Raw genomic sequence first — 15304 nt, 5'->3', positions numbered from 1 at the left:
GGATTGTCTCCAGTTCCTCGCCTGTTTTTTGGGCCTTCCTGCTGTAAGTTACTTTCCTCATTAAATCACTACTAGTACTCTATTGCTGCCTCGTCAACTCTTCTTCATCTGTGTTTGGGTCTAAACCTGCATCAGACTTGATGACAGGCATTGCGATGATCCACCATCACCGTATAGAAATAGCCAATCTTCCAGCTGACAGTAGGTCACATAGTGGCATCAGTATTACATCAAGTCTGTTTCATAACTAGTTAAACATTCCTTTTAACTAATCAGTTATACGCCCTCCTTTTAACAAGATCCTACTTGTACTTTTATGTTCTTCAATGTTGTGTACTCTCTAGTGAGTATTGCAGTTTATGAATGTGTGTGACATTAGACGTTCTTCCTGAATGGCCTCATAATGACATTCCTTTGCAGGAATTTAACCCTCCTGTTATGTTCGTTTCTTAGGTACAGCAATGATGTTCCCGGGTCAATTTGACCCGGTGCATGTTTAATCATCCAAAAGTGGTCAGAAACCCAAAAAATCCTAATAAATATAGTTTGTACCTCATCACCAACTCCATTACTAACAATTCAATCAGTATTTAGTGGAATGGAGTTATTCACCCCTCCATAGATCGTAGTTCAATAGATAACCCACTTGTTTTCATGAAAAACACATGTTTAAACAATTTTTAGGTACTTTGGAAAAACCTAGATATAAATTGCATTAGTCTACCATAACATGTATTTATTTCTACATTTTTTTTTACATTTTGAAACTTTCTTTTTTTCATGGGGTGATGTAGAAAAATAGAAATGAGACACCACTGCTGTTCAGGGTCATGTTGACCCGCTCACTCAAAATCAAGGTGTGTGTGTGTGTGTGTGTGTGTGTGTGTGTGTGTGTGTGTGTGTGTGTGTGTGTGTGTGTGTGTGTGTGTGTGTGTGTGTGTGTGTGTGTGTGTGTGTGTGTGTGTGTGTGTGTGTGTGTGTGTGTGTGTGTGTGTGTGTGTGTGTGTGTGTGTGTCGCTAAGTGGAGACCAGGGCCGCCTTTCAATCAGAGGGTTCAATCCCCGGCTCCTGCTCTGCTAGTCTCATGTCAATGTGTCCTTGAGCAAGACACTTAACCCCAAAATTGCTCCCGTAGCTGCGTCTACGGTGTGTAGATAGATACTGAATTGTAAGTCGCTTTGGATATAAACGTCTGCTAAATGACTGTAATGTGTGTTTTTATGCGTGTATCTGTGTCTACACAGCACACGAGTGACATGTCGTCACGGTGTGCTTTGTTCAAATACATTTTGTCGTTATAATATTTTCGGCAGACGGTCTTGGCTGACGTGTATTGGGTGAGGAGGATCACTGTATTTCACAATTTCTGACACGAATGTCTCGCTTGGAGGAACAGGTATATCAGTTTCCTCATCTGATGGTTCATAATCAGTACCATTATAATCTGAATTGACCTCAAGATGGTCTTCATCTTCAGACACATCCTCCCCTATTTCACTGTCGTGATCAAGGATGTGCTCCAGAGCCTCATCCTTTGTTTATGTTGCTCATGTTGTCCTACAGTATTCTGCTGTGTTGTATGCATCTGCAGAGTGTAATGTTGGTAGGACTCCCAAGCAACCCTCCCCTGCTCAGTGTGGGCGGAGTTTTCCCGCAGGAAAATAAAAGGTGTGTGTGTGTGTGTGTGTGTGTGTGTGTGTGTGTGTGTGTGTGTGTGTGTGTGTGTGTGTGTGTGTGTGTGTGTGTGTGTGTGTGTGTGTGTGTGTGTGTGTGAGAAATGGGGTGAAACATGGTGGGAGGGAGTAAGAAATACTTTGTCACGTTTTCAAAGAAATAAATGGTCTAAACTTGACACTTCTGACCCCTTTATAGCCTCCATTTTCAAATTGACCCGAACATCATTTCTGTTATATAAACCTTTTTTTTTTTCTCTTGCAGTACAACCAACAAAACAAAATTAGGCTGCAATGAGCTGAAGAGACACACACACACACACACACACACACACACACACACACACACACACACACACACACACACACACACACACACACACACACATCATGACCTGCACCACACAGCCTGACAACCAACCATCACTATGGGACTTGATGAGCGCATGGCTTGTGCTCAAACGACACCTCTGAGTCACCATGGCGTTAAGGGAAAAAGGCTACATGGACTTAAATCAGTCTTTTATGCTCTATTCACTACATTAGTGCTGTCTCACAGTAGCACTTTTTTTCCTCTTCTGTTTTGTTCTTTTAGTCAGAGAAATATTCACAGGCAGTCTACGTGTGAGGACGGAAAATAGGCAAGACAAATATCAATTCATTAAAATCATTAAAACAACCCCTTCAACATATTCAAAAAAACAAACTGCGGATGATATGAATATATACCGCCCTATGAAACAAAAAATATAAATGCAATTAAAGTGAACTTGCATTTTAATTGGAAAAACATGTTGTTCCAAGAAATACAACACTTAAATGTCTGTTGTGCACTGATCTATTTTTTTTTTTTTTATCCTCCGGAGATAATGAGTACAGTATCCAAGGATATCAATCACATATTTGAATTTCAGTCTGACAACAACGCTCATGGTTTAGGAGTAACCGTACATTTAACGTCATTTTCTGAGGACAAAACACTTTCACTTCACATCTAAATGAGACACGTTCCAGGATATATGATATTCATATTCCTCAACACCTTCTAAACAACCTGCGGGACACACCCACGCAAATCTGTCTCTCAACGCTTATCTTCCATGCCAATTATTTCTTCTTCACTGTGTGCAACTGAGCAGTGCAGCTTAAAGCCAACATAAGGACGAGACTGACTGAGGAAAACACTAACAGTCACGTGGACATACAGATAAATACATAGAGTGGAATGCTGCTTACATATAAACTAACATGCTTTAGTTATATGACATATTAAAGTTACATGTTATTGTTTTATCAGGTTTATTATAATTCTGTTCTGATGATGATAATGTAATACCATTAATCTGTGATATTATTCTCATTACAACCCTAGTAACATCAGTTGACGAACACTCTGAATAGCCATACGTTTGTGCGGCTGCTGCATATCATTAAACTGCTTTTCACCTTCAGATCTCAGTCAGAGCATTGATACATAAGAGAGAGCGCTTTATCAAAATGCTAACGCTTTCTTTCACCAAAAAAACTAAGAATAAAAATATGTTCTTTTCAAAAATCTAGCTCCATTTAATATGTGAAAATGAAAGAAACCTGAAACATAAGGAGGCGGTAAGTGGAGTGCCCATTGATTCTGTGTGACGTGTACATGGGATAATCTGGTTTCCGCTCTGGCTGATGCGCAGATGGTGCTGGGGGGGGGGGGGGGGGGGAAGAAAAAAAAAAAATAGGGACGGGCAGGCTATAGGGCTGGGGCGGATATTCACCCCTAGATAAGCCCTACTGCACCATGCACCGTGTCAACTAGCCGCTCTTTGCGTCCCAATCTAGATACACTCCGCTGTCACTAGTTGGTATAGCAGAAGAGAAAGACAAGAGACAAAGAGAGAGAAAAGCAGGACATCGATCAAGACTGTGTCTTATGCCTTGTGGATGGATTGACGTGCGTGTCTGCAGAGGTTTGCAAAGATATGCAGATATGCCACAAATCATCTCCGAGTGGATGGGAGCGGGTAGAAAGACATTAGCACAAACACGAGTTTGCCCTCCACCGTCATTGTCCATTCTTACCTCAAACGAGTCAAAGGAAGGCACCATGAAAACACGTGGTGTGTTTCAGACTCAACAGAAGCTCCAGCAGCCGGTGGAATGTTTGCCCTGATTGCCTTTTTAACGTTCCCATGTGCTGAAATGATGTTTAACCTGGCTGGCTTTGGCGCCCTGCCTACATGCATGTTTCAGATTAGATGTAATTAACATCGCTTGTCCTCACGTGCCTCATGTTTGGCTGGAAACCTGCACTGAAGTAATCTGCTCTGAATCTGTGAAACTGGGAGAGTGGACCACTAGCATGAATAAAGGCACAGGTAAGGAGTCTTGCTGCCCTTTTTGCCTTTTTTGTTTAAGCAACGTAGATTAAGACGGAAAGAGAAACGTGCAAGAGACAGACACAGAAGCACAGAAAGATAGAGACAGAGAGACAGACAGAGGGAGACGGACAGCGTGACGGAGGGAGGATTAACTTCTCATCCAGTCTTTGCTGTTGCATAGATTGTAAGTAGCTTATTGCACAAAGCACCCAGCATGTAACCGGTACGTTTGCATGATTTGTTTTGGGAGTTTTTGTGTGTGTGTGTGTGTGTGTGTGTGTGTGTGTGTGTGTGTGTGTGTGTGTGTGTGTGTGTGTGTGTGTGTGTGTGGTGGACATCACTGACCTCATGCAGGCAACTAAGAGCTTTGGGCCTAAAATAGTCAAACTGGAAAATCTGGCAGACTCTACGCTTCTAAGAATGCATCCGAAGCTATAAAAGGGCAACAGGTTTACTTCTATATACGCATTACCCTTTAATCCTTGATATTGGAAAAAGGGTAATTGGGTGCAGAAAAAAAATGTCATCTAGGTTGTGCCTTTCGTCTACATTAATCGCCATGCAGTCATTTTACCAGCCGTCCGGCCCCGTCTGTCTCCTCACCGGCCCGTCTCTGTGTGCCTTAGCGTGCGGCCGTTCAGCCTACTACTCCGTCGCTTATGTTGCGGCTGTTAGATGGTGGCTACGTTGTTCTGAGCGTCACAACCGAACTGCAGCAGCAGTGAGATGGCCAACATGTCGTATACTGTAGCTGTACATTTGTCGCTATGGTTTCAGAGCCCTCAGCGTTTTCAAGCAGAGAATTTTTTTTTTTTTTTTCAAGATTTCGAAACAATTTTATACATTTTTATAAATACAGCGCATTTGCATCACTGCCTTTCATTAAATCCAATTCAGAACTATTCATTAATATCTTGCACTGCAATGTAACGGATCATTAAAACTTCTTTAATCAATTTTTTTTTTTAAATCTTAGCTTATTTGTATCTTCTATTATATCCTCTTTTTAAATCCTGTCTTTTTATATTGACTTGTGTTTCTTTTATATCTTGTCTTAATACCTTTTTGTTTTCATGTCTTGTGTAACGCACTTTCAATTGCCTTGTTTTTGAAAAGTGCTTTACAAATGAACCAGCATCATCTTGTGTTTCAACAGTAATTTCCGACATTTCCAAGAACGCCTTTCCAATAAGACAAGTCTGAACTTGTGACTCCAAGTCAAAGGTGGTTATGGAATAATATTGAAATCATCAACTAAAGTGAGTGACCTGTTTTTGTCATCAAGCGCCACAAACAACTTTGCAACAAGTGTGTTGCAAAGTGTCTCTGAGGCAATATTAAAAAGCACTTAAACAAATTCACATTAATATCAGGACATGTCTTATTATGGACTGTAATTTCTCAAAATGGCTTCACTCTCTGCGGTTCAGTGTAGCACAGGGCTCTTCGCCAAGTCAAACATTCCTAATAAATTCTTTCTGACGTCACTACGAAGTAAAACCACTTCATTCTGCTGCCGTCTCAATCCTCTCAGCAGAACATTAGTACGTGTTCAAAATAATACTAACTGCTGCCAGAGGCAACAGCGCGCCTCCTGCTCTATAGGTGGAGGACAGCGATACCAGTGACTACAGATATGTCTGCCTCGTAGTTCAGTTTGGGTCAAACCATTTCAGCATAGACGATGCAGTACAGTACAACTGCAGAACCTGACTTTTCTTTATGTGTGTTGTGTGGAGCTGTGTTGCTCTTACCTGGATACGACGAGGGGCAAAATTAACATTTTCAGCATCCTCATCAGCAGCTCTCCGGGAAACTGGAAGTACTTCACCTCCTGCAAGTGCCAGAGTAAAACACAACACAGTTTGTAACACGGAGTTGTACAAGCAAAATATGTGGTGTGAAGTATTTCGCTCACGATGGTGACCTGCATTAGTCCTGTTTTGTTTTTTTTATTAGTTACGGAATCTGTAATGCAATGTGCTCATGGCTGCGGAGTTGTTTTTTTTTCTGCTCTAACAAGACATCAAGATTCAAACAATCACTGCGCCGCCATAATATTGGACAAATTGAAATGAGTTTGACTGTCTGGCCAGTTCTCTTTGCATGATTGAGTTTCTTATTTGAAAACTCTCAAAAACGGCTCCTGCTGTTCACAAAAGAGGGTTTGATGCTAAGAAGAGTCACAAAAATGAAGACCTATCTTAATTTCTTGCAATTGTGCACATATTTGCTTTATTTGCCTAGAGTTTGATGAGAAGATCGAAGCCTCTCTCAGGTCTGTATGCCAGCAGCCGCTTAGCTTAGCACAAAGACAGGACACATGGGAAAGCAACTAGCCTAGCGTTGTCCGAAGGTTAAACACCTCTACTAGCACCTCTAACATGTTATATCTATTTCTTTAATCTGCAGAAGATTTTTTTTTTTATCACCTAAACATTGTTGCAATATTGCAAAAATAAGAAGCTACTATCAAAACCAGACATCTGCCAACTTGTGCTGTCTCGAAACCTCTGACAGGAGCTGAGAGAGAGAGAGAGAGAGAGAGAGAGAGAGAGAGAGAGAGAGAGAGAGAGAGAGAGAGAGAGAGAGAGAGAGAGAGAGAGAGAGAGAGAGAGAGAGAGAGAGAGAGAGAGAGAGAGAGAGAGAGAGAGAGAGAGAGAGAGAGAGAGAGAACGAACAGTGGGTCGTGGAGTGGCTTTCAGACATGAGTTTTATATTATTTTGCTCTCGTATGAAGCTTGAATGGCCCTTTAAAAAATGTTAGATGTTACTGAAAAGCCACCAAGCTCTTTGCCCATCTGGCTTCCTGCTAGAAATTCAAGGTCTCAAACTATGCTCTTTGTCGATGAAATGGTCTCCCTGGAGACTCTGATGCTTTTTTTTTCCCCAACTGTTTTTGAAAATATCCTTGAACTTTTCCCATTTGTCAATATGCTTTTTCTGTGTCTGTGTGAGTGGTCGAGAAAAGGTTCTTATTATTTGCAAGAAGCTTCAGTCTATTCCAAATATCGAGATGGACTTTGATCCACGGGCGTCGTTAGCCCCCCCCAAATCATTTGGCATTATTGGCTTTAAAAAAATATATATATTTTTTTTTTTATTTTTATTTTGGTGATGTCATTAGACCGTCAGGTCCGTTCTCCATCCATTGTGTGCGGTCCCCTTTAAGAATTAGGATTTGGGAATGACGCGGATATGAAAACTAGTTTATCCGTCTTTCCTTCACAAGCAGGAAAATTATTTCTCTCTCTTTATTTGAGAAAAGTTCATATTTGTGTTGTCAAATTTCACTATGACCAATGACTTGAACCAATCTATGAACTGTCTGAAACAACGGATACCCGCGGCCCCAAATGGGCCCCCCCAAAAAAAAGTGCCACTCCCCTAACAGACTTTTTCAAATGAAAAAGAACAAATGTCTGAACAAATGTTATGGCAAACCATCCAATAGTTGGTTCGATGGTTGCTAAACAGAGCAGACCTGAGTTCAAGTAATTCTTCAACAGTATTAGAAATGAAGGTTTAAGGCCATGGTCACCCCTATTTGATCAAGAGTTTGAAGATGAGATTTTGCATGTCATCCTGAAAATGACACAAGCTAAATCACACTGTGAACCTCAGTTAGTGCGAGGGTAACAAAAACCGACACGTGGTCAGCACGTTTTTTCACACCTCGCTGGTTAGAATGTACTGCAAATAACGTGTCTCCGACTTTGTCTTCCCCCTCCGTCCATTAATAAACACAGTGCCGTGCTGCATTATGCCGTCGCCATTTATTTAATTGAACATCATGTTCCGTACACATTTAGCTGATGTAGCTTATTACTGATTTAAATCAAAGATTAATGAACAGAATTAAGTCTCAGTCTAATAAACACTGTCATTAAAAATGGAGCAACTATCCACCACAGTGCTCTTTGAATGCTATCTGTTCTATGCGTCTCCTCATCTGTATTCACAGATGCTGCAGTGTGGAGTTTCACGTGAAAAAGGTTGTATGTTTCATCATGATGTATGTTTCATCATGATGAAACATACACTGGTTTAGGTGTATGTACAGGATGGCAAACAGCTTGCAGAGACTTCCTTAAGATTGGTAATTCTGAAATGTAGACATGAATGAAAGCATTATTTAAATTATAAGTTGTATTACTATTGTATGGTAAAGCAATTGTGATCAGGAAGGAACTTGATTACTGAAAATCTGCAATCGAAGAGAAGTCAGATAGTGTATATGGCAACATTTGCAATATACGAGACAACCAAATTTACAAAATCATTTCCACAATGTCCGTGTTTGTCTTCTCGTTTCCTGCTTGTTATGGGTTTGATTTTAAGCAGTTACCACAAAGGTGTCGGATATCGGGTCCCTTTAATCCACCAAGAAAAGAACAATCCATAACTGCAACTTAATTGGAGTGCAAAGCAGTAAAAAGGCAAAGCTTTATTACTTAGTTCATTTCAGAACGAGTAAATGAGCGAGTGGATTTCCAATCTAAAGCGGCTAATAGCAGCTGATGATGGGCTTTGAAGGTCTGCTAGGCTCACTTCTTTATCCACAAACTTCTTTATCCTTCTCTACAGCCACAAACTTGTAGACTTATACTGCGTTCCAGAAAACTCAGAACTCAGAAAAACACATTGTCACTTCCAACTCGACAAATACCGACGCTCGGTCAGTGGCCCTAAGCTTCTAACTATGACGCTTTAGCTGCCCCTCTCACAGGCAGTCTAGGTTTTGGCAACAAAACCACTTATTTAGGATTAGACATTGACTCGACTGACTAACGACACTAGCGAGTGACAAATGAGTCAAGGGAGTAACAATGAGATAGTCCACACAGAGCTATCTCCTTATCTGTACTACGTCAGTTGTTCTGACTGTCTAGTAATGATGATAAGTGTGTTTTATGCTGAAGTTGGTTGAAAGACCTGGTGCGTCGCTCCAACCTTGGGGCATTTGACCAGTTGGAAGTGACGCCGGGTTGACTGAGAAGTACAATGGATCGCCACTCGAAGTCGCAGTTCCTGCTTAGTCAAGTTCCTACCTGACCTGCATGTGTATTGATGTCAAAATATGTTGCTGTGTAATTGGGTAGCAGGTTAAGGAAAACAACCTCTGAGAGTTATTGTCTCTGTAGATAAAACATTAAAAGGACATAAAAATGTGTAGGCTGCATTGCTAAGAGTGGCTTTGCGTGAACACTTGCCAAAAAAAAAAAAATGTGTTCGTCACAGTCGGCCGTAGTTTTGGTTTACGTTTGGTGTCATTCACCTGGAAGGTTTGGAGGTTGGAATTTGGAAATTTCAACTAGGAAATCTGACCTCCTAGTTGTCTGGAAAGCAGCATTAAACCCTTTCTGATGCTGACTCAAGTGACATCACATGAGGTAAATTATCAGACTTCTGACGGCTCCCGTTTTCTACAACCGTATCACATATGCAGTAGTAATCCTCAACACCTGTAATGAGACTTGTGAGATGACTGTAAAAGGTGGGTTGGTCTCTGCTGTCAATGAACTGTCAGTGAGTCCCTCACCTATCGACATCCTCTTTGGACATGGATAGAAAACGTTGCAATGAGCTCTTCACCGTTTGGTAAAAAGGTGAAGAGCTCAGAACATGGACCAGACATTGCCCAAGCCAACGTCACTTAAAGCTGCAGTGTTCAATATTTTGATGTGAATAACAGTGTGTAATATAAAGAAAGGTATAAACCCACAGATAATTATCACCTGACTGTGCCGTTCCCCTCCGCTCTATAGAGTTTGGATTTGTTTTTTTCCGGCCTGAAACTTTACCGTTTTGATTCAGTCTCACCAGTCTAATCTCATCAACATTGTTTCCAGCTGAGCAGGCAGCTGTTTTCAGCCAAAAAACCTTTAGTGCGCTACCTGTACCAGCGCCAAACGGCAGAGAGACACAACTCGCTGGTGAACATGGGGGCACATTTTAGCCTCTAAAGAGCCAGAGCCATCCTTCTCAGGAGCTGGTGGAGACCAAAAACAGCTGAAAGGAGAGTGGATAAAGGACCAAAACACCTGAATCTGAAACGATGTTAATGCTGCTGGGTGTGTAAATATGCTGTTTGATAACAACTTAGAAGACTTTGATATGTTGAGGCCAAAAAAAAACCCAAAGAAAAATGAAGTGGTAAAAAAAAATACATTAATTTAGGTTTAACAAAGGTTTTCCAAACAAGAACAAAATGTCGGCGAGTGCAGCTATTCCGTCTAATAACGAGTATGAATGTGAAATGCATTAAGCATCTGACTTAACACAATGCTAAGATTTAAAAACTTAACAATTATGTAAGAATAAAACCAAAAATTATCATGACGATAAGTCATGAGGAGAAAAAGGCAATAGAAAAACAAAACAAAGGTGAAGAGTGCAGCACATCTGTGCAGTGAGATGATGGAGCAATAAAAGCTTTTTTGGAGAGACGAAGCTTTTAGGCCAAATGGTTGAGTGTGTGTGTGTGTGTGTGTGTGTGTGTGTGTGTGTGTGTTTGGAGTGGGGCCAGGTACATTTGTATGCTTTGTGTTGTCATTTCTCAGTCTGTGCACATATTCAGAGTGCACGTGTGTGTGTGTGTGTGTGTGTGTGTGTGTGTGTGTGTGTGTGTGTGTGTGTGTGTGTTGTCTGTGTGCAGGACGGACAAGCTGTCACTGAGTCCCTCATCTGTTAGTAGTAGAACAAACACTCAGGCTGCTCCTGCTAGACATTTGGTACACACACACACACACACACACACACACACACACACACACACACACACACACACACACACACACACACACACACGTGAAAATAGATACAGTAGATAATGTTAATGCAGGAAGCTCGTCTTTACATTCGTGCATCCAGCCTTTTGTCAAATCCCTGTCTGCTTGAGGAACGTTTGAGACACTGATTGTGTTGTGACCAATGCATGCTGGGATTATGTCATGTGTGGCAGAAACAGAGACAGTTTTTCACTAGAGGGAAAAAAAAAATCTCCTTTTGAGCTGGTAGAGCAGCATGGAATCTGATCAATCAAGAAACAATCCATCTTTGAATGTTCTTGTTAAATATTGTGTGTGTGTGTGTGTGTGTGTGTGTGATATACAGAGCTGCTTTTTTTTTTTGAATATGTGCTATAATTTATGCAAAATGAATACTACACTATTTCCTTTGTACCTGCTGAGAGAGTAAAGGTGTCTAGCATGCTAACCACAGTCCCAGCTCACTGTGTTGACGTCAGTGACTATCAAGGACAAGCGAACCGGAGCTGCGTTTTTTTTTTTTTACCACCATAACCCGGACCATGTGGGAGGAGGATGCAGTGATTTAGCCATTTGTTCACCTCACTGACTTTGAGCTGTAAGCTGCATCAGCAATTGCTACAGACAGAAAAAAAGGTTCACTTATATAAGTGTGAGTTTGCTCGACACATATGGAATCAGAATCATCTGGAAGGCACACATCTGACATCCCCCCCCCATCAGAAATGAATTTGACTGCACAGGCATGCTCAAATATTAATGGCAATACCTACAAGCATGTTACATCATAATCCCACATATGGCCTACACCCACCGCCTCCTCCACCTCCAACGTCACCCAATTGTAAAACCTTTTTCATTTTTCAAGCACCCTTTAAGCAGTAGCTTTTCTGTCACATTTCATTTCACACATGCATGCTTTCTACACAAATCAAACATTTGTCTCTCTTCGTAAAGTCATTCGGTGTCAAAGTGCTCGGAGAAATAATCCACTCAGTTATCTGCAGAACTGTAATTTCTCCGTTCATCTGCGGCCTCTTAGCATTCTCTGAATTCCAACTATTTAATTCCACTTTCCATTCAGTCACGTATGAATTATAAATTCCAACTATTTAATTCCACTTTCCATTCAGTCACGTATGAATTATATAAGTGAACAGAAATGGTATGTAGTTGAATTCATGTCTCTGTGAGTGATTGACAACTAATCTCCTCACTGGCAATCCTTTTCCATGGCTGCGCTGAGTCCAACTGAGAAGCTACGGGCAATCTGAGCGACTGATGAGTTACTGAAAAGTAGAAAAAAACCCCCCAATTCTCATGTCTTTTCCATTAGGCCTCAGTGTCCCCCGTTGCATCAGACAAATTTACTTTTGGATGAGCCAATTTAATGGCATTCTAGGAACAAGCTAAGTACTGCCATGTAGTGTTGGTGTTCTTCTCCTCTCATCAGAAACGTCTTAATGCTGTATTTTTTTTTTTTTTTTTTACACTCTTTTACAATTCCAGTGTGAACAAGGTAAAGACCCTCAGAACATTGTCCTGTCTTTTTACATGAATGGTCCTATTGTGGTGAAGGAAATCTATACTTTGGTAGAATTAGATGGGCTTGAATAGGCAAAAAGAGGCTGTTTTATGAAGTTAAGATGAAAACCTTATTATTTGAAGTGAATTTGTGAGCGGCTGAGTGGGTATACTGTGAATTCTACCCGTTGTAGAGTCTTAAAGGAGCACTGTGAAGGTTTGGCGGTATCTAGCAGTGATGTTTTAGATGGCAACCAACTGAAACTTCTAAAGTGGCCAACGTGAAAATGTAAAAAGCCCTATCTAGAGCCAGTGTTCGGTTTGTCCATTCTGGGCTACTGTAGAAATAAGGCGGCGAAAACACAACAAGTCCTATTTTCAGTTGATTAAAGAAAACATTAATTATTAATATAATATTCCATTCCTGCCTTTAATGCTAGGTTAGGGTAAAGGTTGGCGTTTGGCAATTAGCAGTTATGATGAAGCCTCAGAGGATGTGAGTCAATGTTGTGTCCTCACAAAGATACTAATATATACGTTTGTGTGTGTTTTGCACAAGTAACATACATGGCTATTTGTTCTCCACTTTTGGCTAGTAGAAAGACATTTTTTTGTATTTGTGCATTAATGTGTGTGTGTGTGTGTGTGTGTGTGTGTGTGTGTGAGAAAATGTTGGTGTGCAGCACATGGAGTGGAGGTTAAAAGGTAGATGCAGGGAACAGGGAATTGCTTGTATTAGGAGTTGTGGTGTCCAAATACATCATGGCGTTTAAGAAGGACACGGGGGGGGGGGGGGGTCACACATGGACACTGGAGGGGAGGAGATAAGGAAGGTGGGCAAGTGTGTAGTGTGTGTGTGTGTGTGTGTGTGTGTGTGTGTGTGTGTGTGTGTGTGTGTGTGTGTGTGTGTGTGGGAGGGAGCCAGGCGTCACAATCATCACCAGGCATTTTATCCAACTGACCTGCTCGGAGAGCTGCTTGCCTCTGAGGAAGAAGCCCAGCAGACAGCCAATGACCACGGCCAGCACAGAGAGGATGAGCAGTCCGTTCTGCTTGCAGACATTCTTCACCCGCCCCCACACTTCATCCAGAGCCACTGCCATCCTCCTCCACCACCTCCTCCACCTCCTCCTCCTCCTCCTCCTCCTCCTTGTCCTGGTCCTGACTGCTACTTCGCAACCCCCCCCCCCCCCCCCCCCCGCCCGCCCCCCGGAGAGAAAACCACCAGAGCAAGCCTCCCCACCCCCCCCCCCCCCCCACCCCCCCTTCTTTTACCACTTATTCAGCCATATAGAGCCAGCCCAGGGCCAACAGTCGCCACCACGCCGGAAGAAATAGAAAGAGCGTTAACGCGGCGAGGTGGGGCGAGATAGAAAGGATGCAGACTGACGAAGGAGTAGGTGGGACTGAGAGAAGAAACGGATGAGAACAAAAAAACTTTAAAGGAAGAAAAAAAAAAAAAAAGTTGGGATTTGGTTAACAGAGGGGAAGGAGGGAAGGGGGGTTCAAATAAAATTAAAGAGGTAGTCGTCCAAAAGCGAAGGACTTCATGAGTTTGTGCGTTCCTCCTCCGAACAGCTTCCTTGATTATTCCACATGAGAGTAAGCGCACCACACACTCTCTATCTCCGACTATCTGCGTCTGTCTCCTCTCTCTCTGTCAGTCACCTCCCCCTGCGTCTCGCTAAACCCCCCCCCCCCCCCAACACATTCCTCCCGGTGGCCAGCAGGGGGCTCTGCGACAGCTGGTGGTATTGTCATCAGGGTTAATACTACGATCCTATTAGGCTGCGCTGCACGACTCAGATTTAAGGCTGGATTAAAGAGCTCTCTGAACAATTGGACAGCGGATTGTTCCAGACCGCAAAAAAAAAAAAGAAGAAGAAAAAAATTGCTGAAGTGACATAAAGTAGATAAAAGCTACAAATAAAATAGGATCTTACAACCCTGGTGAGTTGCTGGCTTGTTTCACAGAGGTACAGTAAATGCTCGGCCACAGTGGCGAGGACACGATTGAAGGTAAACACAGAAATAAGCACTTGAACACACAGCGTGTGGCTCACTAATTCACACACTCTCAGAGCACAGGGGATCTGGAGATAATATTATTACTGATTATATTCAGTATATATATATTTCAGTATTAAAGCCATATGTAGGTTTGGCTAAAGACAACCTGGGAATAATAACAACAAAAAAGAAACATTGCCTACAATATGAGGGTACTTATGCCATGTATAATGCAATTTCTGGATTTCAGTACAAAGATCAAGATGCACTAAATGAACTTTAACGAAAGATCTCCGATCGGTTAATTCATTGATTTGGACCCGAACAGCGGATCAGTTTATCAATTTACACATGAATACGGCCCCATATTCCCAATCCCCACTATCCTCTCCACCGTCTCCACCGTCTCCACTCTCACTGTCAGGTGGTTCCATGGACAGTTCTGCCATATACACGTCTTCTGATTGAAATAGTTCAAATATCTACTCTACATTGTATTTCTTCTCGTGAGCCATTGCCTCTCCATATGTCTTCTGAGTCAAGTCGTGAGACCCCAACAGATCAACAGGTTAAAAAGGTCAAGACTTATTTCAAAGGCCAAATTTTGTAAATACAGTTTCTTAGGGTCCCTATTGATTTTGTGTAAGTTATTCTTCATTGTGTGTGTGTGTGTGTGTGTGTGTGTGTGTGTGTGAGAGAGAGAGGTTCCTATATGTATTCGAGAGCCAGTAGTTGTGAGGTTTAATTGAAACAAACACACATACTTCCTGAAAGTGCATTGCAGCTAATGGAGGATGGCTCCTCAGGCAAATGTATTCACCTGCTGCATATTTAATTATAGTTATGTGCAACTTTAATTGGAATATATAGATAGATAGGAGCCCCTCCCATGTGTGTACTGAAAACAATCAAAATCCCTTTATCTTTTAAAAACAACCAGCAGTCCCAAGCGCCCAAAGAC

General features: G+C 41.8%; 1 protein-coding gene across 1 annotated transcript in view; it reads right to left on the bottom strand.

The window, feature by feature from the left end:
* slc1a7a (solute carrier family 1 member 7a) overlaps positions 1-13436 on the bottom strand; it is a 30279-nt gene extending 16843 nt beyond the window's left edge. The window contains exons 1-2 of the mRNA XM_068702009.1: positions 13296-13436; positions 5794-5873 (exon numbers count right to left, since the gene is read on the bottom strand). Coding sequence (XP_068558110.1) covers positions 5794-5873; positions 13296-13436 — 221 coding nt within the window. The remainder of the gene's footprint in view (positions 1-5793; positions 5874-13295) is intronic.
* Positions 13437-15304: the final 1868 nt, after the last annotated feature.

Source organism: Cebidichthys violaceus, unplaced genomic scaffold (genome assembly GCF_023349555.1).
Source record: "Cebidichthys violaceus isolate CVI_PGR_0920_01 unplaced genomic scaffold, fCebVio1.0.p SCAF_8, whole genome shotgun sequence".
Taxonomy (NCBI): Eukaryota; Metazoa; Chordata; class Actinopteri; order Perciformes; family Stichaeidae; genus Cebidichthys; species Cebidichthys violaceus.
Note: the sequence above shows the minus strand (reverse complement) of the source record. Positions and strands in the feature narration are given on the sequence as shown.